Below are 25527 nucleotides of genomic sequence, written 5' to 3' on the forward strand. Positions count from 1 at the left end.
ATCTAATTTTGATCGCGACATACTTTACAGTACATCTTTCAAATTAGCTGAAGGAAAACAGTAACATAATACACATAGCTGAGGTGCTGAATTTCCTGGGCAGTGAGGAATAATAAGTCTGCATCCAATCGATGGATCAGCACTGAGGGATTGGCCTGCATGCATAAAAATCAGAGTTTAAAAAAAAAAAACAAAAAACATAATCCTTCAGGACTCATGATGCTGAAACAGCTGGATGGTCAATTTACACAGCCGGGGAGAAGTGCTGGATCCACACTGAACAGAGAAATATAACCCACAGTCTCTGCCATACTGTCCTTGCGTAAACACTTTGCTAGGAGTGAAAAATGGAATAAGTAACAACACATCTAGAAAGATTTTTCTCCTCAGTTCTTGTCCAAAGTAGCAAGGCATGCGCCCTCTCTCCCTCTCAGTTTGCTGGACTGGTGCCGTGGTCAAAGCTTGGTCCCAGGAACAGGGTGGGTTGTTATTCTGTTGGGGTGGTGGCGACTGGGCTGAGGATTGGTGTAGGTAAGTCCCTTATCGGACACATGGGGGAGATGGCCTTGTGGCTGTAGTATTCCACTACTTGTTTGGGCACTTCTGCCAGTACACATTTGGCCAGGGCTGCAGGTGAAGCCTGCAAAAGAGACAGAAAACAGCTGGAGTTGTCAAAACAACTGTTAAATATTGCTTTAATTTCAGATACAGAGCATTTTCCAGTGAAGGGAACTATGGAAGATGTTACGACTTTCAGACTAATTAAAAGAGGTATATCAGTGTCAGATATTGTATTAGAGAGTAACTGCTATGTTCATGACTCTGGAAGAAAACATCTTCTACCTTGATTCTAAGAGCTACATAAAAATGAATAATATGTCTTGCAGTGGTGGAATTGAAATGTTTTTTTATTTTATTTTATTTTATTTTATTTTTATTATTGGCACTAATGGTGGTGGAAAACTGTCCAGTGTGTCAACTGAAAATTTGAGACTGGTTGACTGTGAAGTCCACGGTATATAATTCACATGATTTTTTTATACTCATCTCCTCAGACCTTATCATCTCATCACCTTGTCCCTTGTATGGAAGCATATGCATTCGTTCCCCCACTCCACTAATTTAGTCATTCACTTATTGTCGTTCCTTTTTTTCTTTAATATGCCACCAAACAGTACACTGAAAATATATACTGTAACACAAAATTTGTTTTTTGTCCAGACCGTGAGACATCTAGTCCACAACAGATGCATAAATGTAAAGCTGAAATGTCCCTGACTGCATGTAGCCATATCAAGAATACATTCTTATGTGAAGAAATTTCTGGATCTCCTCCAGTCCATGATGCCCATCTGTAGCACTGGCAAAGCCACTCAAAAACACTGCCTTTAAAATACTAAGGGTGGAGGACATTATATTAGAAAAAATATTTGATTATCAGCATCACTAGCACAGCAGTCAGAGGAGTGGGATTGAAGAAAAACCTGAAAGTCGACAATTGAAGATTGACAGATGGAGAAAAAAAAAACTGACCGTTTTGAAGTCTCTGAAGGGCACGAATTGCACAATGTCCCGGAGGACCGGCTCGCCCTTTGGTGAACGTAGGACTCCATCATCTCCATCCAAAATCTGCATGTCTGTGAAGTCTGCATTACCCACACCAACAATGATAATGGAGAGAGGCTGGTAGGAGGCTCGTACAATGGCTTCACGCGTATCTGCCATGTCTGTCACTACACCATCCGTGAGAATGAGCAGGATGTGGTATCGCTGGAAGAAGATAAGAGCTATCAGCATGAATTAATCCATGGTAACATTAACCCATTTTAACACCAACATGTGGTTATGAGCAAGGACACCTCTCAGGGTGTGCTGTGGTCTGAAGTAGGCCTTTCATGCTGTCTTGGGTAATTTTAGAGCCTCCGCTGAGTGGAAAAGATTATATGCGTATAGCACTTTGTTAAAGTGTCACAAAGAAAACAAGGGAATCAAGAACCGATAAAAAGGAGAAAATCAAAAACAAAAGACAGAGCAATTAAATAAAGTAAATCACAAACTACAGCAAAGACAATATGTGCTTGCATGAGTGTATGTGTGAAATTAAATATAACATGAGTAGTACAGTACAAAAATATTAACATGGCACAATATACTGTTATCATTTTTGATTAGTTCAATGAGCAGTGGTTAGTTTGCTGGTACCCTGACTGTGCTGATGAGTTACTGACCTGACTGTATGTATTTCTGATTTTTGCCCAGAAAGCGTAATTGTTTTGTGCAGCTCATTTACTGCTTAAAGAAGGACTGACATAAAGGAGTAAATAATTACATGAGGGTCAGTGCATTTACAGTAGTATGATAGTTTGTAACACAATGTCCATGTACCTGGTTGGTAATTTAAGTGAGTAAAAAGATAAAAGACCAGTGTTTTTACTCCTAATGGGATATTAAGAAGAGATTAATAAAACAAACCAACTCTATTAGCTACTTTCTATAAATCAAAATTGAACTGCAGCTCATAATGTAATGTCTAACACAAAAAAAGGTTAGTGACATGAAAATATATCCAAAAAATACACCACCATTTTGGCACTGTATGACTTCAACTATAACTTAAAGAATACTAATTCATTCTATAATGGGCTCCTTCTTCTTTTGTGCCGTAGGGCATTATTACTGTGAACAGTGAGGTGAACCAGAGGGTGCTCACTTGGGGAACTCAGTGGGAGGCACAACAACAAAGCCTGTATTACATCCATAGATTTCTAAAAGAGTATAAAGGGACACTCACAGAGGCATCTTTAATGTTGCCGTCACCTGCTGCCAGCTTGGCTATCCTGTTAATGATGGGAGAAACATTGGTTGGGCCGTACAACTGGATCTTAGGAAGGCAGTTCTGGTAGGCTTCAACCACTCCTTGGATCCCTGATCAAAGAGAGCACAGAGCAAAATGCAGGAGACGTCGATACAATTATCTACACTTAAATAAGTCGTAAATAAGGCACCAATAGATGGTCAGATGAACCATTCAGAGCACTCTAATGAAGAATTATCAGTGGTCTGAATATATTTTCTGCCACACACAAGTTAAAGAAGTTAAAACCTCTGAAAGAAGGAATTTTAGATTTTTCTTATTCACGAGCACATTTACAAATAATCAATTTTGAAATCCATGAAGACAAACATGATCATGACTGACTCCTGATTAAGGACAAAACTAAAGAAAGATGGACACAGGAATGCGCACAAAAATGGGTAGAGAGGATGTGGTAGATTACAGATGTTAATTCTTGTACCGTCAGCACAGAGACGAACTTCTCAGGGAAACTGGTGTATAAAGCCCTTACTTACCTTCACATTCATCATCTTCTGGGTTGAAATTGATGGCAAAGTCATGAGACACCTGTGGATAGAGAAAGAGAAATTTTTAAAACACTGCTAAGGAGGCAGCAGGTAGCAGTGACTGACAGTGGCTGATACTTTGGTTCAGCTCCCTTTTCAATTTTTTCCATGTTGGATCAGAAACACCTTCCATTTTTGGAATCTGTGAAGACATTAACATTTTTTCTGGTATTGCTAACTGCAATTCTGTTAAGAGGACACCACCTTCATAATAATGGCTAATTGAAACAACCAAGCAACCAAAATAATATTACAATATTACTAATGATAATATTTTATAACAATGAGTGAGCTCAACAAATTTAAAACTACATGGTTAAGTAAGAAGGAATGTATTTATATCAGCAGCAATTCAATGGCTGATACATCAGTGGATAAAAGTAACAGTTTTATTTTCGGGGTGTTTTACAGTGAGACCTGGTGATGTGATGTACTGGTTTGTGTTTACTACATTCCAAATGTTAGACTTATATTAATATCCTGAATCATCACTTCGTCACCTTACACAGTAATGAGCATTATAGCATGTACTATATGCTCAATATCTGGTTTCTGAAAAGAGATTGCAACCCATCCTCTTTTATCTGGTCTATTCTTGCCATCCAAACGTCAGATTGACTTTGTTTATCTCAGAGCTGGCAAAAATGAAATCCTCTTCTTGATGCCTCCTCTTACAAGAAACTGTTTTTTTTTTTTCCACAAGCACCAACTGTTGGCCAGATTAGTGACAACTGACTCCTCTCCAGCTGGCTACTTTTTTTAAAATCATTTTTGGCTACTTTTTTTTTTTCTTGAACAGCCTGAATTCAATCAGCGTATAGATATATAAGAGGAGCCCTAGAGAAATTAACCATACAGACCACCGTTACTTTTTTGCATTGGGCTACTACAAGAAAGGGGATGTTTTGTATCTCATTTAACGTGTCTTCCATTTAGGTATTCCAGTTTTTCGGCTCTGTTATTGTGCAGGCTGGTTCACTGGAATGGTTTACAGGGACACTTCATTGCAGACATGGGCCTTCTTCTTATATGTCTGTTTGTACTCTATAGTGTCACAAAGAGCTCACAAAAAATTAAGTGTTATTAGCATTATTTTCCTACAAATTGACCACAAGCTATGAATAATGACGGACAGTTCCTAAGTGGGGCATCTTGTATAGCAGTATTACAGTGGGATTTTGGTGGGATCACTGTCATACACTTTTTAATGAACTGTCAAAGTACACACAGTAGGATACAAGCACAACACACTGCTATTTTAACTGCTTTTGACGGTCTTATTACTCAGGGTTGCTAAGTTTGCACCAGAGTTTGATTGACAGCTTTCACACCAGCAACAAACAAACTCCACTAATTAGGCTAATGCACCAGAGTCCATTTAACCAATTCAAAAAAGTTAGGTGTGAAAGCATTCTTACAATCTTACTAAATAATAAGGATTTTTCTAAATTTAATCTTTGACTGGTAAAAAAGCCTGTCATTCATTTTTTTAAGGTTATAGAGAAATAAAGTTAAATAATTAGATTAGATAAATTAGATAAATTTGAAACCAGTTTTCCAATGGCTTTAAATGAACAAGACACAATAGGTCATATTCAGTTGCAATGAAATTTGAGGCTTCCCATTAATCTCCTCAACTCACTATCTGATGCATCCCTGGCTTGCAAATTAATATCTTGGATCTTTATTTATACTTGTTTTCCAATCCAGTTTAAATGGATAATCCACAATAAAGGATACAAGAGTGTATGACGACACATACTGAGACAGAGCCCAGGTCCATCAGACTGCACACAGGTGCTGCCTACGAGTTTGTGGATGCTGTTTATGATTAGTCTAATGACTTAATTAGCATTCACCTGCACCACCAACTACAATGTGGCAACAGCATGAAGTAAAGTAAATCTGACTCCTGCAAGGCAGTCACTGTCATGGTAAATTCAAAAATTGATGGTTTGTATTTACTGAGCTGCAAATCTTTGCATGATTGAAATGATAATTATTAGTGTTTCACACCAGCACATAACACATCACGATCCTACATTAATATTTTAATGCATTAATACACTGATAGATTATCAAAAAGCGTAGCGAATCAACACTGCATGTATGTATCTGTGTGTATCTGTGTGTGTCTGTGTGTTTGTGTGTGCATGCACTCACTCTTCACATGTCAGACTTCTCCCCAGGGCTCTATTCAGAATCACTGAAGGCTTTTGGTTCTCAATGTCCAATTTTCTTAAACAAATGCTCTCACACTCATGAATTCTTATGCAAATTGAGCATCAACACTACAGGGCTTTCATTTCATCGGAAAATGTTATTTCTCAAGACAAGCTGATATTTAAAGACAAGGGGCTTATGAATAAAAATAAACTCACTAATTAGTTTTAAATGTGAAAATCTGACAGAATGACAAATTGTGTCATGAAATAGGTCATGGAAATCAGCTTGCTTAACGCTAAGTCGCAGGGTAGTGGAAAATATCATGATTTGATAAGAGCACATGAACATATAGTATGTATAATACTGGGAAGGTCAGTGTAATAGAACAGAATAGAAATAGGGAGGTTTAGGATGAATGAAAAACAGGGACAGCAGAGAAATGAACAGGGATACTCACTTCATAATTTGGAGGGATTCTGGCTCCGAACCCCAGGGCTGAAAATCTTTTGTCACTGAAACGACAAGCAAATTAATCAGTCATATATTACTGCAATTTAATCTGGGAGAGCTTATGACAGCGATCTGAAAAATATTGACGGCTTATCCATCTGTTCACGTATCCAGGGGCAAACCCCCTGCTTGTTTGCAATTCATAAATGTTAAAAGCTTGAATTACAATGTGAAATCGGTCCTACAGTCCCTGCAGCCAGCATTTGCACCTGTTCAAAGAGTTTCTCACTGTCTTTATTCTCTCCATTTTTCATCACACCACTTAGATGAGCAGATATTGCTGTAGGAAGCTCTGCATGGCTGGATTGTGTGCTCCTAGTCCAAGGTCAGAGAGCATAGTTTTGTGTAAACAAGACTAAGGCTATGTCTTAAATCACCCCATATTTACCAGATAGTTCACTATATTTATTGAACTCCACCATATCGCTCTTCAAAAATTCCCACCATGGGACAAGGAAAGTGGTGCACATGGCATGCATGCTACTTTTTGCAAAAGGCATCACAAAATGCGATGTGCCACATTTTATAGATGTGCAAGTTATCATTGTGCAGGTCAAATCCATTAAGGTGCAACTCAATTTAATGCTAGCTATAATGTTAACTACTGAGTGTCTATAGCATGGAGAGTAAATGAGTGAATGAGGGATTGATCTCCAACACAGCTGAAGAGTGATAAATTCTTGTCAGTGAAATTAAGTGATGAAATGTCAACTAACAGCAAACCAGTGTAAAATGGATAGAACACTGTGAATTTTATGCCCATAAAAAGACAGTGGCGTTGATGTTGTATACAAAGATTAGGTTTGCAAAGGTAACGCTGTGCATGTGTATACACTGGACTTCGAGGATAAATGGCTTCCCACTTGACAGTTCAATGACATGCAGTCATTATGTGGAACGTTTTCCTCTGCACTCAATCTTATAGTATCCAAAAATAAAATACACCACAAAGACAATTTACTGAAGAATTTCCTATAATAACTAGTAATAGTGCCTGCAGAAAAACAGCTTTTTGGCATATTTTTACCAGCTGTCTTTGTTCTTATAGTCCAATTTATGTTGTACTTCACTTTTACCAGGGACAGAAGGTTTAATAAAAGAAGGCATTTAGTTACTATATGGAAAATGTAGTATATTTTCCATTGTTTTTTTAAACAAGTCTTTTGTAATTTTCCAACTTTATGGAGTTGGGAAAGTCACATCAGTGACTGAAAACAATGTTTGTCTAGAGAAAACTTTCTCCAATGGCTGCCTCTCTTATCAGAACAGCTGTCTTTTGTGCCATCGTGAATGAGAAAACAACCTCAAATTCTCCAGCCCAGTGCAAAATCTCCAGCTCAACAGAATCTTAGTTTGGGTTGAAAGCATTTCAAATGATATGTTTAATTCGTTTACTCTGGGCATGCTGTGGGTGCATCAAAAGATATACAGCAGATTTTACAGTGTTAAGAAGAGTTTGTTTATTTATGTGGTGTGTTGATTGGAGAGTTGTTTGCCCGAGTTGCTGTGGGTTTCGAGGCAGCTTTACAGAGATATAAGAAGAGTTTAATTAACTCTGATGGGTGTGGACCTATATAAAAATTGGCAGAATGATGATTTTTACACTCTCAGAATGAGCAATAAACTCTTAACTCTGAATTCTTGACAAAAGCAACTTCAATTTGGCAAGTTTTAGCTGTTCCCCTATAATAATTAGTGGAAGTGGTAATTGCTGTTATTGTAACAGCACTAGTATTACAGTAACACCCAAATAAAGAAACTCATTTTTTATTATTATTCACATTTTTTTCTCTTCCTCAAGGAATTTGTAGGACAAAAAAAGATAATGTGTGTCTTTTCCCTCAGCCTTGTAGTCTTATATTTACCGCTACTGCCAGTGATGATAACAACAGCCTGAAGGCTTTGGAGAACTGGAGCTCAGCTGAGCTCACCTGAGTACAGTTTGAGAATACATTTGGTTACCATCATTATCCTGTGTTCAAAACAAAAGAAAACAAAACAAACAAACAAACAAAAAAAAACAAGATAAACGTCAATGAGTACAACTTCTATTTTCTCCAGTGCAACTTTTCCATGTGCCCTGGCTAATGTACTGTGTCAGGATATAAACACACTCCTGTAACAATATTGCAAACAAATTAATAGTGTTCAGTGTCCAATATCTGATAAAAAGATGTCTTTGCTCTAAACCCACCTTCAACATTTACACATTTTCAGCTCACTTTTTTGTTTACTTTCATCAAAATAACTCCCATCCAGTAAATACAGGCTTTACTCCCACTATTGTGACCTTTCAAACCAACTGAGGCCTGTTGTATGGATGCTAAATAATGGGGGAAAAAACAAACTATACTTTTGGTATTATATTGGCTTCAACTAGCTTTACCGCTTTAGGAAAAGAATTTTTAATGAAAATGTTTTAATGGGGAATGAGTTATTCATGCTGAGCCAATTTTATTTTGATATGTTCTTCTTACAAAGCAAATACGTAGCACTCATGTTCTCTGCCTCTAAACTCTCCCCATAACTTTATATAATGCCCTTGGAGTTTTAATGAATTAACTGATTTCTGTGTGTAATTTAGAAATGTCTCAAGATATCATCATACATGTAGAGATGTGACATTGCACCTTCATCCCAGACAAGAGGACAGAGAGTACTACTGACAAGTCATTTTCATCATACGAGTTTGTCTGTGAATGTCAGAATACGTGAGGAGCCTCGGGGAGATGTGCCCGGTATAATAGCACTCTCAGCAAGGTAAACGAGCCTCTGCCCACACAGACAAAAGCTAGTCACTCCAGCTCCATAATGCGCTCCTCTGCAAGGACTCTACAATCCCACATCACCTATATTCACTAAAGGCTAAAAGGTTTGCCTGCCCACGTTTTACACCTTAATAACAATTCCAACTTGAGAGGGAAGGGCTGCCTACACTTGTAGTCACTGTTCCCCCAGAGGCATGTTTTCATGTATGATGTTCTTGTGACTCTATGTAAACATGAAGATGATAACGCTACAAGGATGGGCTACTAATTTTCAAGCAGGTTTTCAGTGTCTCCAGTGCTATCTCTTGGATGCTATAATTAGCCAGACAGTGCTCCCCTGATATTCAATGGGAGGATCTGCATAAATCAGGAGTCAGAGTGTTAATCCTCATCTGGCTTAGTTTCGACAGATGAGAGGGTCTTTCTCTGAAACAGATCATATTATAAATAATTTCCCATTAATTAGCAAGTACCTGCAAGGCTGTCTAGTTTTTTTGCACATTTACACATTGTTTAATATTTGTTCTCAATTAGTCATTTTAAAAACAAAAATGTGTCTGTCTGAAAACCTGATAACTACGTCAACTGGTATTTACATGTACAGTAACAAGAATTCTCTAATGAAGATATTTTTTCTTCAGACAATAACTTCTGTGTCTTAAATGGTACTTCAAACAGGCTACATGCTGCACCATCTCTGGTATTTCTCCAGCCATAATACCTCCCACTACTTTTTGAAGTGCCTGTTATCCTGCTGTCCTGGCCCCTATCTCTGCATGTGTTTGTCTATAGTTCAGGGTAATGAGCCTATGCAAGCTAAAGAGGACCAGTAGCTGCAACAGATGCTGAGAGGAAACTGTATCACTGAGTTATCTACACGAGCCACCACTGTGAGCAAAGAGACTGTGAAGTACAGTTTGGACTGTCCTTACAAACAGATTTACATATTGTTAATGCTGTTTGGTAGGAATATGGAATGTGTGTGTGTGTGTCTCACACACACACACACACACACACACATATATATATATATAAAATGTTAACCACTAGGCCACCATGATGTCCAACTTGAACTACAGTTTAACAACAATGTTGCTGGTGCGGCAAAGACAAATTCTATGTTATGCAACTGTCCCTTGGTCTTGATCCCCACCAAAAACAAATTACTTGATCCTTCACCCTTGGTCTAGATTTTCACTAAATTTATTTCAAATCACTTTTTAAAAAAAAATGCAATCCAGGTACTTTCTATTTCTTTCTTTATTTTTAACCAAATCCAAAGTAGTCTGCCTTGGATTTTCTATGCCACACACCACCCATGGATTACAGCACGTTTTTTCCTCTTTAAAATAATTAATTTTCCGCTCTAAGACCTGTTTGTATGTTTGTTGTGTTCCTCTTTTTTTAAAATCTGTTCAAGGTTTTTGAGATATTCCCCAAAAACAGGCCCATAAACAGAAAAAAAGGACCAATTTGCAATTTGTGTCTGAGTGAAGAGTGGGTGTGTGGGGAGGGAGTCTGTGCAGGTAAGTCAGGCAGGATTGAAAATTACATTACTTAGTGATAATGTGACATGAAATTGAGGTTACATAAAACTAGGATATTCATGATTTGATGATAATAACATGGATTTCCTCAGTGGGACCATGTAGAAAACAAAAAGACAAGGAAGAGGAAAGAACAGAGATAATAGGATGCTGATGTTAGGATTTCCTAACCTGTAATATGTTAAGTTTTTTTATTTTTTATTTTTTATTGTTATTTGCTAAAATAAAAATCAATATGTGAGAGATGTTTTCCTGTTATGATTGAATGGGTTAGAAACAAATCAACAAATTGCTTACAAATCTTTGCCAAAAAGCTGTCAGTAGCAGAACTGATGTCTGCGTAGATTTTAAACGCCTGTGGCTGATATAAAGGTCAACATGTCTTCTTTCTGATAGATTGTTAGAAGCTGGAAATTCATGTATGCTTTAAAAAACGGCAAGTCATTAAGGAACCATAAAGAAGTGCTTCCAGAATATTGTGTCTGTGTCCTTGACTGCTGTTACCAAGCACCACCCTCAGCCCCAGATTAGCCTCATGCATAAGTAATGCCAGAAGAGGCCAAACTTGCTCTAATTTTCTCAGATAAAAAAAAAAACACAGTTTATCATACATTACTTAGCAACTGGTATAACCCAGATTAAATTTGACTGACCACTGTGAACACGATGTGACAATAAACAAGATTGTACTTGTGCAGCAAAGTAATTGGCTGCTTGTTTAACAATGCGAGGCTTGTAACTCAATTAATAGGGAGAATACAAAATGCAAAATCCATTTCAATGAAGAAATGAACTGGAGATGGAGGAGCTGGCGGTCAACAGTTCAGTTCCATCTGCTCTATGACACACTGGTGTGCAAAAATATAATAACCCACAGTATTCTCTGCCCTTCTTTTTCAGTGCTCCACAATTTCCATTATAGTTCTTGTGTGTGGTTCAGATGGAGTGGCTTGTTTCAGAGTGAGAGATCGCACCAAAATGGCATGCAAGGAACACTCTGCAGCTCTATTTCACAACAGGAGCTACTGACAATCCCTGTAGGCACCGAAGAGCCTTTACTGAGAAACAAAAGATTGACAAACCTATCGTAGTCTTGACAGATCTCCCCTACTGCTATCAGAGCCTTCAGGTACTCGTTGGGCTGGTAAGGGTTGATGTAGTGCAAAGAGCAGCTGTTCCTGGGGTCTCCATTTGAGGCTGTGAAGTCAATGGCAACCTGGTAAAAAGAATTACAAAGTACAACATGAACAATATGATAGAATCACTTAAGTGTTTCTTTGCTTCTCAACTTTTTGCAAAGACTATTACTTGGCTCCTTATGATAATACAAGTTATCCTGTGCGAGCGATTCTGAAATATGCCTAATGGCAGTATAAATTATCTGATCAGAGGTAAGGACTTGCACTTTTTACACCCACATACATTGAAGCAGCTACAGCATACACTGTAGATCCAAGAAGCCAGCTATTTCAATAAGGAGGAACTGAATTTATCACAGCAGTCCTCATGATTAAAATTCATTGCTTGAGTAATCCAGCCAGAGAGTGAGAGGTAGCGCCACAGAGGGCAGACCAAAGGGCAGGAGTTGAAAAAAGTTAGAATTTATTCCATGAGGACGCCTGCAATAAGAAAACGAACTGTGCAAATAGACAAAAACACCATTCTGATCTTTAGATTCTCTCTTAAGTTGCACAATTAGAAAATGCTGAAAAAATGTTTACTGCTACTATGGATCAGCTCAATTTACCGTAAAGTGAATCTGGCATCCTCCCATGATGTAATCTAAGAAGGAGTACACTCTGTGGAGCTGCAAAGGAAAAAAAAATCTTCAAGGCAAAACCTCAGAAGGGGTGTTTGTGCGTGTGAGTGAACACTCAGCTATAGTGTTTGAAGCATCTGGTCATTAAATTGGAATTAACACAACAAATCTGTTGACTGTAAAGGCTGTTAAAAAAATGGTGTGATATATCTTGTCAGTGGAATCAGTGGATAAACAGTTCTAAAAGTTTCTCATTTAGATATTCAATGAGAGAAACCAAATGAGTGTTCCCATTTATAGTACATACATGTAAACAGTATTTATTTATTACGCGAATTAATTCATTCATGTTGTTTCATATTTGTTTTATTTTCATCCCTATGCCATAAAGTAAAGTAAAAGAATAAAACACTGATTATTTCAATTCTCCTCAGAGTTGACTATTCTCATAAACTTGATATATTTCTACAGTAGATTCATACCTTTAGGTCACTGAGGATGACAACTCCTGAATTTTTATAGTTTCTCTTCTTCTGTTTGTACTTGGGATTCACACAATCCCATGTCACCTTAAACAAAGCAAGTTGAAGACAAAGAACAGGAGCAAAAACGTATAGTATTTTGAACATTGGCAAAATATCTTAAACCTCACGGCATGACATGACATGACAAAATGAGAAGCATATTGGAAATGGATGAAACAGTTATTCAGCAGCGTCTCCTCCGCTCTGCTGCACCTCTGCGTTCACTGACCTTATTTCCACTGGAAATTTTCTGCATTTCCCTGAACGTGGCATAGAACTCGCCAATGAAATCGTGCTTCCCCCTGGAGTCATAATCCCACACTAGGCACTGTGGTACACACAGACAACACTGTTTACTGCTTTCTCTCTGTTGGTATGGCCAAGCTTTCTGATTCCAGCTGAATGTAACTTGTCATACGGATTCTGAGTCACTGATACTTCTGGGTTTTACTGGTGTGGACTTACAGTTCCAAAAGGTTCCTTACCTTGAGCTTCCGGTCTTCATCACAGCTACACAGGGATATGAGGGAGACTTTGAAGGGCTCCCACACAGGGTTCAGGTTGTTTTTAATCACCTGTTAGAGTAGGAACACATTATACATATGAAGCAAAGTGGTAAAAATGTGTCAACAGCTATTGATGAAACTGAAGAGGGAACATAGTGACTTTACCTCAGTTCTGTGCACAAGCTGTTCAGTTTCATCGTCGTTGATTCGGTATATTTCCAAAAATGGGTCTGACTTGCTGAAGAGATCCTGCAGAAACAGAGAAAACAGAATATCAGAGCTACTGACCCACCGACACATAGGAAAGATCAGTAAGTCTAATTGATAGATAAATTGAAGTATTTCCTCAGGTAAAATTAAATGAAATTTCTCTCTAAACATACTGTAAATCAAATTAGGAAAAATATTTAGAATTAGCAGTTTTCTCATTTTCTTTTTTCTTTCTTTTTTTAGCTTTATTTATTCAGATAGTCTCATTGAGATCAAATCTATTTAACAAGAGACAAATGAGAACAAATGACATACATACAACATCACATTTAACACTGAGGGCTTGACTTACAGCATTTCCCTTGAAACTAATGAGTCAGATGATGTTTGCCAATATTTACCATGGGGCTGAGCTGAACTTCACCCAGGCAAAATTACAGAGCAGCATCACCACTAAAAATTCAATATTTCAGTATGTATATGGGGTTGCGCAGGTGATTTGCATGGGAGGAAACTGAAATTTATGCAAATGGCTGTTGACACTGATTTATCATTGCTTTATTGCAGAGGCAGAGGTAATTGTCTCTGTGATTAAAGGTCAGGGAGAAGCAGGGATAAAATTTACAGCACAGTGTGATGACTCTTTTGGAGGAGACATTATCAATGTCGTGAAGTTAGATTGGGGGGAAAAAAAAGAGGGTGTTGGTAACTTTTTTGGTCAGAGGAGAATTTGAGTACAAGCTTCCAAATTATTGCTGTTATCCCTACTTATTACAGTTTTGTCACTCAATCCTTAACCTTTTTCTTGAGCCAATAGACTTATTAACCTGCTATTTTCTGCCATACAACATTTCTTGCAGTTCTAAATTATCTTCAAATTATCTTCAAAAAATATTTGAAGCTCACAGCTGAGAATTTAAACTTTCATCACTCCATCACTTCCCATGTGCAAAATGCATCTAAAAAAAACCCTCAGCATTTCATTGTTATTAATGTCATACATTCAAATTAACTTAGCAGCAGCTGTGCACATTTACATCAGCTGTTAGTAAATAGCTAAATTGAAAACGTGCGCAAGATTTTGCATCCTTTATGGTTATTTGCAGTGGCCTCAAAACATCCCCAGAGTCTCAAGTACAGACGTCTAAAAGCAGAGCAACAGTGATTATTTAGGTCAATTGATTCTTCAGGGGGGAAAACAAATGATTAGTGTGTGTGTGTGTGTGTGTGTGTGTGTGTGTGTGTGTGTGTGTGTGTGTGTGTGTGTGTGTGTGTGTGTGTGTGTGTGTGTGTGTGATTATGTGTGACTGTGGCAGTCCAAGGGGTGGTGGGTGGGTGAGAGGGTTTTGTGAACACCGAATGAGACAGTTAATGCTGCATTTCCCGCCACATTAGCCAGATACATCTCCTGAGGGACAGCAGCAAAAAAGAGCTGTAGCATCCTCTCTTTGTTGTCATGGCAACCGCTAGCCAGTGGCATCAACAGCATGGACTGATCAGATGCACATGTCAAAATTTAGTCCCACGCTAACCAGTAATGGTAACCGTGGCCCAGTTACCACAGTCTATGATATGTCATCATTAATCCTCCTATTCACCCGTGTCTATACAGTGATCCTCAGAATTTACAGCAGGTTCAGGTTAAACAGCTGTCAGGCAGATAGTCATAGACCATTTGCTGCTTCAGTCATTATCTGTTGCCCGTGTTAAATAAATTGCTACACCCAAGTCATCTGTCACAGTTAATTTGTATTGTTATTTGCAAGAAAATGTAGATAACAACAAAGTAAAAACACCTGATCACTGATAAAATCTGATTCCCAGTTTTAAGGGCACTTTAAAATCCTAATATCAAACAGGTTTTTAGTATGACAGGCATGCAAATGTTAATTTGTCTCACCTCTTAACATCCCCTGTTTGCCTCATATACATATCTTTGTTTTATACAAATTAACCCTTTAAAGCTGCACTACAAATGTCAAACAGACCTAGCAGGTGAACACAGTGGAGCATTTATCAATGATAAAGCTAAATCCTGGCGTTGGTGGTGACCAAAATAGAACTAAAAGGTAAATGAATAATGGATTTACATTCATCAGGTGGTCAGAAACATAACTCTGTGTCTGCTGGATTGCAACCCAGTTTTACACAAGTTACTTGTTGCTAATGTTACTTTAGTAAGTAGGCCAACTCAATGGTAATAAAAAGTAATTTGTAACATTACATGTTACTTCACTTGGACTAGGCTTCCCAGCTTCGCTGATGCCTTTACCATGCCTCCAGTTTTGGAGGTATTTTCTGAATATCCAGAGCTAGTGAGGTTAGTATCAGTGATCATCAAGTCATCAAGCATCAAATCCTGACCAGATATATAAAAGTATATAACATAAGATAACTTTGGGTTACCACAAGTTACCAAGAGTAGTAGGCAGCAAAATGTCTCCCAACACCCCCAGCCCCTGCATCAACCTAGCGCTTACTGACGACACCTGTCTGCCCGTTGAGAGAACAATATCAATCCTCCATCAAACTACTGGTAAGACAACAAATAAGTCAACCAGCAAACTGTCATAATAAGCGAGCGTTACTCAGATTAGTAACATACAGAATTTCAAATTGTAACGTGCTGAACTAAACTACTTGCAACTGAAAATACTAATCACATTACTGTACATTGTTACAAAGTAATGCATTACAGACTAATACTGTTGCAAAACATGTTGGCCATAACAACTTGTCAAGGTGTCAGCATCAACTAGTGTTGATTTAGCAAATATACTTTCCTAGTTTCAATCAATTCTCCTAAGGTGTGCTATCGCTCTAAGCAGAATTAAACTGTCTGTGCATGTGACCAAAGTCAGTGTCTGTCATTTTCAACATCACTGTTTTAAGGTGCTTGGCAAGAACTAAAATGTGTAGGTTTTCATTCCAGGAAGTGACTGGACCAAATTAGCTGCTTTAGTGTTTGTTCAGAGAGAAAACAGACATTTCAGTGTCTCCATGGCATATGATTACACATTATTGCACCACTGTGATGCTGCCACAGCTGTAACATCCAAAATGTAACAGTGATTTATTTGAATGTGCAGAGATCTCAGTGGATATCAGTTCTGTTTAAACAAAGCAAGTGTGTGGATTCTCCAGCATTTTCCAGGAGTGGATTGGATACATAGAGTAAATGTCATATGCAGGGAAGGGATGCACTCTAACAAATATTTTTTTAGGTTTAGTTTCACTGTCAAAGTAGCTGTAAATTGCAAACTGTAATTTAAAAAACAAATGTGCATGTCAAAAATTTGAATTTTCCACCCATTACCGCAGGTAATCAAGGGCAACCTACAAGTCTTGCATCCTAAGACTTGCTCCTGAGAGCATGGGGCGACTTCAGATCATCAGAGTTTTAACTGGATGTAAACTCCCGCTGTCTTTTTGATTGAAATATGCCTTCAGCAAAATTTGACAGTGTGAGTGCTGGAGTAGCTAAGGTCAGTGATATCCAGCCTTAAAGTGGATCCATAGGAACCAAGTCAGAAATAATACATTGATATTATTTTCGGTCATGAAATTTATATGTGAGACTAGTAAGTTCACAAATGATCATTGTACCTTTACGCTTTACTACAAAGATGTTATTTTCACTTTTTTTCTCTTCCTGTAACATGAAATGGTATAATGATTTATGATGAAATAGAAAAATTGTCCCCCTTACATATGCACAACTTTAAGGCCAGTGAAGAAATACGGGTGCTTTCTGAATCTGCGCCACAGCATCATATTACTACTACTCTGATACCACATCTAATAAAACATGAACTGTGATGGTATTTCCATCAAACAAACGTGTGATCCTCTCACCTTATCATCAAGCTTCTTGGCACAGAAGGAGAGCTCTACATATCCGTTGTTGCCAGAAATTTCCTCAGCGTGCACCTGAAAGGAAATAAGATTTGTCAGTAATATTTTGTTCTTATGGGCTTTATTATTCACTGGCAAGAAATAATGACTAACCACATGATCCACATTTCAGAAAAAAATCTGTAAAGCTCATAACAACTATAGTTGTGACTAAAAATGAAACTACACACCAGATATATTGCATTGCCCCCCCCCCCCCCCCCAAATAAATAAAGAGGGTTTTTCCACACACTTAACTGTAAACCTGAATTTAAGTCATTCCCGAACACAAATGTTTAGATGTCATGTATTCTAATTCGAGACTGAGATTTAATACGGGTCTTCTTGTCTTTATTTTAAATTACACAGTTTTTATGTGATACAGTATTTTTCCTTTCTATTTCACAAAATAACTGCTTTGGACTATCATAAGCAGTTAACATAGTGAATCTTCTGAAGTGGCTTTTACTTGAACATTAACACTAGAGAGTAGAGAGAACCATTAGCTGCAAACCAGAGGCCCCCACTGTCATAGGTTATTGTCTCAACTTGTTCATTTAAATTTTAATGGAGATAAAAGTTACCATATACAGTACAATACAACAGTAAAGTTGTGTAACAGCTGGATCTCTGAATGGCTGCTGTTTTGCTTGTTTGGTCTTGTGTGTTAGTTAAAAAGAAGGAGTTCAGAATTGCCATTTTTTAGAATTGCCAAGCACCCTGTGCTGCTCCCACTAGACTGTCTGGCTCATTCCAAGAAAACAGAAGTTTGCTTTTTCTCATCTCCTCTATTTGAAACTAACAGGAACTTTACATCAAACTGTCAGAACTGTGGTTGTACAACAGACACGGCCAGGGTTTGACAACGATGATTGGCAAAATGGCTAACATGCTTTTTTATCAGGCAGCTTGTCCTGACAGGTACCAAGGGGAGACTCTTTGACTCTTTATAAAGGTGTGGGCAGAAGGTGTGTGTGTGCGCGTGTCTGTCTCTCTGTGTTAGTGTGTGTGCTCTTGTATTTCTGTCCTTGTCAAGACCCATTTGAAGTTTAGACCTTGAGAGTGAGCACATTTGGCCAGTTCATTCTGTTTGCAAAGGGCTGCTGAAAGGTGAATATTTGTTTGAGTAGGTCTGGGTTTAATATGAGGTTTTGCCTATGTTTAGGAAATGGGTTGGGACTAGGCATGTAATTATGGCTATGGTTGTGTTACGGTTAAGGTTGTGGTAAGGACTTAGGAAATGCATTATATCAATAGGAGTCCTCACAATACTGTACAGAAGTCCAAATACGTGTGTATGTGTTGTGTGTGTGTCTAAATCTCGCAGTTTCACAAAATTTCAATAATAGCTAGATAGCTAGATAGATAGCTAGATAGATAGATAGATAGATAGATAAAATCCAGAAGACCCTCAAAAGGTCTTTGCTGCTGGCTCTGGTTTAAATAAAATCTAACTCTGGCAAGAGATGAAATGACAAAGATTTAAAATGGATGACTTTGTTTCTGACTCTTCCCTCACGGGGACCCTGGGTTTAAATCTCAGACCTGGCCTTGTCTATATGCAGCGAGTGAGAAGAATAAATGAGAGAAAAGTTTCCTGCTCATGTAAAAGAAATGGGCCTGACATCAAGCAAAAACTTAAACTTTCACTGACACACCAAATAAACAGGAGATGGGCACAAAAACAGGAACATCTTTGCTGAATATGACAATCCAATTCAATACCAGGCCAGTCGACCTTACAGCATCTCATCTGCAATAAAAATTAATTAGAAGAACAGGAGAGTCTCTTGTGTATAACCAAACAAGGCAGAGTGGTTACTCTACAAATCAGAATGTAGCAATGTGTGATCTTGTTCATCTTGTTTATTATAAACTACCACCTCTGGCTTGTTCACTGTAAGATGGTGGTTAATGAACCAGCAGCTCTTCTCTTCCACATGTGATCACATGTGATCTCTTAGACATGCATCATTTCTTGTGGATTTGCTTGTTTCCCTATGGGATTTGCAGTTCTTAGCAGGAATGGTGCCCCATGCCACCAAAAATGGACACTTGCATGCAAAAAGTGCCCACAGAGAGGTGATGTATAGTTGCCACAAAAAAAGCAATATAAAGTAGCAACATGACGCCATTCTGTAAATGGTGTCTTCAACTTTACCTTAAAATAGTTTTTGGAAATAGTCTAAAAAAAAAGCAGAGCCACGGGAAGCTGAAGCTGATAAACCAAGAAAAACCCACAATCTGCAATACCATAATATAAATGGAAAAATAATATAAGAAAAATGTAAGTCCATCAAGGTGCCTGCGAGTGAACAGCTGTGGGATTGTGGAAAAAAACAGTCAAATAACACAGAAATGTTACTGCTACTACCCATCAATTTGCCATCCATTATTTTTGCTCAGCTCTCGCTGGCCATTAGCTAATAACTTGCACTTTCTGGATGTCCAGCAATCCAGACAATTTAATTCCCCGGAGCAGTAAGGTCATAAGCACACTGAAAGGAACCTACTGTGATGGTGGATTTGCCAGCATATTTCCCGTACTTCAGCAACAAAGGCTTCACCATCTTTTTCTGGGCCACGATCTGCAAAGAGAAAGATAAACACAGTCGGCCCTCTGCAGTAAAAAGCAGTGTACAGGGACACTACATAGCAATTATACAAAATCAAGTATATTTTTTACCAACATCACAGATAAAAGGAGACACATTTGCAGCAGACAAATCAGAGATTTTAGAAAACAGAACTAACAAAATTTTAAGTCAGCCTATTCTATAAAACACAAGTACTGCAAATCAACACAATGGGTTAGTGTGTATCATCTTCCTACTTGGCCAAGAGTGCATTCCACCCCACCAAGGAAGTCGTCATCACGAGTCCCAATGCTGTGAGTGCCATGGATGTCATAGACTTCAAATCGCAGCTTCTGAACCTCCTCAAAGTAGTAGTCCAATGAGAAAACCTTGGCAAAGACCGGGTGCAAGTTGCTCTTGATCACTTCTGTCCTGTCCAGCTGACAGAGAGCACACAATAAGATTTTCAACCTTCAGTTTTGTTTTTATCCAATATACTCAAACATTTCTTGTAATAATTCACTATATGAGTGATTAAAGCAACAGTAGACCTCAGGGAAATTCAGCCTTTCTTTGATAAAGTGATAGCATTTATACAGCTTGTATTATGTCATTTTACAGTAAAGTAAGAGCTCAGAAGACAGGATGGAAAAACAGCACTTAGAACATAGTTGTCTTCCTACTTACAATATTTTGAGGCCACCAGCATATACATGTGTGTGTATGTGTGTGTATATGTTTTTTTTTTTTTCAGAAGGGCAAATGTTATTACGTTCTGTCAAGAGGATGATATGAGAGAAGATTGGAGGGCTCTGACATTTAATCTCAGCGAACAGAAAACATCCATGCTTGTCTTCGACTGCCTGACAAGGAAAAGCTGAGCTCCCTGAGGCCCCATCTGCTCATGATGTAGGATTTAGCGATCACACAGTTTTATGATCATTTCTATGCTGTCCAATTTGTCATAAGGACAAATAATCACTGAGCATGCATACACTTATATCATCAAATCATCATTTGCAAAAACAAAAAACAAACACAAAACAGACTGAATTTTCTTGATACTGTATTTATGTTGATGTGGGACTTAAACCTCAATCTGCCAAAGCTACGTGCCACAGAAGAGAACAGACCAAACAAGAGGCATAATCTGGAGCTGATGCATGGCCAGTAAGGTAGAGACTGAGATGTCTGTGAGTGGTCATCCAAAACATAGTCATACACTTGGATACAGTTTTGACTTTCTCTTCATTTTCAGTAAGGCACGTCCAGACTTTGTGTCATGATGGCTGTAGAAACTGGCAAGAGTGCTTTCTTGTCTCTCATTTCTCACTTCGGTAAAGATATAATCTTGATCAGATAAAAGACTTGAGTTGAGAGTTGAACTCTTCATGGTTTCAGGAACAACAGAGTATTTTAATTAAGAGGAACGGTGCCCAAAGCATCCACAAAAAAAATTAGATTACCAATCTACAGATGAAACAAAATATCACGTGTCTTAGTAGCTGATGTTTCACCACGGGCCAACAGATTCACTGCTCTTTGCCATTGATTATCAAAGTATCATTCTTGAACAAACCTATTTAAGATTTTTATGAATATTAAAGCCAATAACATATTGTCACATAACTGCAGATCTTATATAATCCTTCCTTTTGCATGCTAAAATATATTAAAGCACAATGTGTTACAGTTCTGGACCCAAATGCAGACACATGCAGAGGCAGTATAAGTAAATTTACCAGCTCTTTAATGAACTTAGTGAAGCCAGATGAGGTACAACATAAACTTGGTGGGAACTGAGGAACTCTTTCATGAACAAAACGACAAAGAAGGCAAAGCCGCAGAGAAAAAAGGAGAATGAACTCAAGCAAATAGACCAGGAGAGAAGGGAACACAGAGACTTACATACACAAGGGAGGCAGAGGTAATTCGGAACAGGTGAAACACATCAGGGCGGGGCAGACAATCACAAAGGTGGGAAAAAAGACAAAGGCAGGAAGTAACACAACAACTGATATGCAAGAAATGCAACTTCAAAATAAAACAGGAAACACTAAATAGAAAAACAATGAAACCAAGCAAGAGTTCAAAGAAGAGTCACTGGAGGGGCTGATCATAACATAATGTTGGACACTGTGAATGATGGGTTTTCTTAATCATGGCACAAATGCAACACAACTATGACACAGCACTTTTAGAGGCCTGTTATTGACTGATTCAGTGTTTTGCGTGAGAGCATTATAGGTAGACATAATTGTAGTTCTTATTTTGCAATACTTCAGTCAGCACTGAAGAATCACACTTCGACTTTGCCATAAGTTACTTTTTTCTTCTTCATACACAGCGTCTGAGTTTTTCTTTTTACTAAGACATTTTTACTCTTAAGTCAAATTTTATTATCTTGGTGACTGTGTCAGCCATTAAACAAGACTGATATCATTCTCATACTCATCAAACCATTCAGTGACCTCTCACACCCTGTAGATTGGACCATTTTCATCCTGGAAGAGACCACTCGCATCAGGATAGAAATATTTCATCATGGGATAATGGTGGTGTCAGAATAATTTATTTGCAGTGACCCTTCCCTCTGTGGGGACAAGTGGACCAAAACCATGCCAAGGAAATGTTTCCCACCTGCGTGGAAGCGCCTGTATGCACTATGTGTCTCCTTTCATTTATTTATTTTTTTCTTTAATTTGTACATAACCCAGCTGTAATTGCATTGTAAAACTTAAAACAACAAATTTCACCATTCTTGTTTATTTAATGTTTTAGCTTTTTATATATTGTTGCTTCTGTTTGGCATCTGTTTAAAACACCCATGCATGAACAAACAATTTAAATGGAGTTCTGCCCGGCTCCTGACATTTTGATTTTTGTTTTTGAGCATTCAGCACCCTACACAAAACAGGGTTGTGTTGATTAATTATCAGTTTTATTCTTGTCCTCCTTATTCCCAATTTGCAATTCAATTTGTTGGTCAGTAAATGATAAAAACATATTACATACTCTGCTAACTATATATGGTTTTGTTTTGTCGGGCTTGAACTTAAAAATAAAGAGTATTGGGTTGAAAGTAACCAGACTTTGGTCTTTGTCAAGGTTCTAGATGAAAAACCTGACTAGATCTCCAGTTAACAACAATAATAATATATTCAAATAACATGCAATAGGTGGTTAGCAGGGATTGCTCCATTGTTTCCCTTTTACAAACATCAGGAAAGAAAACAACCAACCAGGTAGGACTTGGCTCCGTCAGCCTCATTCCCCCTGTTTCTCCTTATTGTCTTTTCTTGCCTTCTCCTCCTCTCTTTGTGCCATCTGGATGGACAGATTTAGGATGAGTCTGATAAGTCTGTTTGTTGATGAAAGCTAATCAGAGCTACGGAGGATAGGTTGTGCCAAAGCCTGTGACGCCTGTTTGTTACTGGTGTGGGGCCAGAGCTATAGAGAGATCCCTGACATGGGAAATTAAGGTTTTCTCTAATCAGTCCTGCCAGGTAGGTAGAGCATTATCTATGCAGCTCAGTCATAACAGGCCCCTGTAGCATTGGTAGAATATCACAGAAAGATCGGGTTTTGCGTGAGCTCATTATCATGGGAGCATGTAGAGTCCAGTCTATATAAAAAGAAGAAAGAAATCTACAGTAGAAGAAAATGTCAAGTCATCCAGCCGCCGTGCTTCTGTGTTTGTCCTTGGAATTGAACAGGTGGTGAAATAACCTAATGATGAAATTAATGCAGTTCAGCAAAGAGCCCTTGCAAGTCAGTGGGGCCATACAGTATGAGCTCTGAGAAGAGAAAGAGGACGATATGGTGGTGATATGAGTGGGCTCAGCTTCTTACTCAGTTCTTGACGTAAGTAAATAATTTGCTCAAGCAATCGTGCCTCCCAGTACTGTGGGATTTGACAGCAGAGGACTGGAAAACTTGTGTACACTGTACACACTGTACACAAGACTCAGATAGATAGATAGATAGATAGATAGATAGATAGATAGATAGATAGATAGATAGATAGATAGATAGATAGATAGGTGGATGGATGGATGGATGGATGGATAGATAGAGCTTCTATGACAGTGCAACTATAATATTGCACTGTGTGAGCCGTAATCTCAGTTATTTCATATTATCTGAATTTGCTTCAGTTAGCGGAGCTAAAAATAACCACTCATGTATTCATGCTACATTGAACCCAGGTCAGTCATCTCATGTAACAACCTCCGATCAAATTTCAACCAAGAAAAATCCATAACTGTGTGCTCAACACTGTCAGCCAAGTGTTTTTTATCATCACTGCCTCAAAATAGTATCTCGAGGTTCCGCATTCATACAGCCCAAACATTACAAGGGAGCATCTTCAACAAATGGCTCCCATGTGGCGGAAATCTGGCACAGTTACTGTTAATTATTATCTCCCATTTCCGTGAAAAGAAAGCTTTTGGTTAGATGAAGGGTTGCAGGGGAAAAAAGAATCTATATAATTAGATATCCTCTGCCACGTTTTAACACATCCTCTACTTAATGGAGACCTGTGTTTTGGCTTTCCTTCATGAACTAAATGACTTAATTAACAGGGAAATGAGAGACCTGCTGCCTACGCTCCAAATCAGCTTGGGACCAATCCAAGAAAGTAAACATTTTCAGCTGGAACACAGCTCATCACACTCATATATTACCAATCTCCTCTTTGTCCATGTAGACCAGTGAAAATACTGTGCATACACATACATTTACTGTAAATGCATACTAATATACAATGTGGATCCTACAGGGAGCGACTGAATTGTGGAGACAGACAATGTTTACCCTTCCTCTGCAAATGGACACTGCTTTGGATGTTTTTATTTCAGAGTGAGACAGCTGTTGTGTAAGACAGGATCTTTTCCAAAAGAGTGAAAAACAGCTGCAGGTTCACCAAACCATTAACAGATTTATCTCCCTGGTCGATCTTGTATGACTACACGGGTTTTAGGGGTAACTGGAGTGAGATAGACAAATCATCCCAATGTATAATATTTCACACATCACCGCTGTTTAATCTTAAAAATCTCAGCTTTTCCAGATTTGTGATACTGGACAAAAGAGGAATAGATGAGCAACTATCCCCAGTGTCTTTCTGTGCAACAGTTCTGTGTAACCGTCCAGATGTTGCTCAGATCACCTCAAGGTGCTGTAATTTGAATAATTTGAATCCTAATTCATGCATGAGTCAAGCCACGATTCTTTACACATTAAATAATGGTGGTTAATGATAGGGAGATAGGGAGATTAATAAAAGATGGTGGATAAATTTTTAAAAGCTACATACTTCTGCCTGTGGAACTGCTGATTGAGAAGATATCAGGCTCACACTTTTGCCCAAAGTGTTCAACTCTGAATATGAATAAAAGAAATAAAAGGGGGCTCACCTCTGTCCATTGCCCGTTGGTCTGTACCATGAGTATGACACAGGGGTCTGACTTATTCAACGTGTCTCGGTCCAGCAGAGCTTTGCAAGACACACGTAGCTCTACTTTGGAGACACAGGTAGCTGGACCACTGAGGCTGGTTGCAGGGGAGGTGGCCTCCTGAACATCATTCATCCTGGCTCAGGGGAAGAGGAGCTGCCGACCAGCGAAGCGGTTCGATGTGAGTGCTGTTGGTATAGCTCCAA

General features: G+C 38.4%; 1 protein-coding gene across 1 annotated transcript; it reads right to left on the bottom strand.

Moving 5' to 3' along the window:
• Positions 1-487: 487 nt before the first annotated feature.
• Positions 488-25456, bottom strand: cpne7 (copine VII). The gene is made up of 15 exons (XM_041033017.1): positions 25283-25456; positions 20120-20302; positions 19800-19874; positions 17248-17322; positions 13348-13431; positions 13162-13251; positions 12906-13004; positions 12635-12721; positions 12141-12200; positions 11476-11609; positions 6026-6080; positions 3352-3403; positions 2792-2925; positions 1534-1770; positions 488-640 (listed from the first exon to the last, which is right to left on the bottom strand). The coding sequence occupies exons 1-15, from the start codon at positions 25454-25456 to the stop codon at positions 488-490; spliced, it is 1692 nt and encodes a 563-aa protein (XP_040888951.1).
• Positions 25457-25527: the final 71 nt, after the last annotated feature.

The sequence above is a fragment of the Toxotes jaculatrix genome, chromosome 1 (assembly GCF_017976425.1).
Source record: "Toxotes jaculatrix isolate fToxJac2 chromosome 1, fToxJac2.pri, whole genome shotgun sequence".
Classification (NCBI taxonomy): domain Eukaryota; kingdom Metazoa; phylum Chordata; class Actinopteri; family Toxotidae; genus Toxotes; species Toxotes jaculatrix.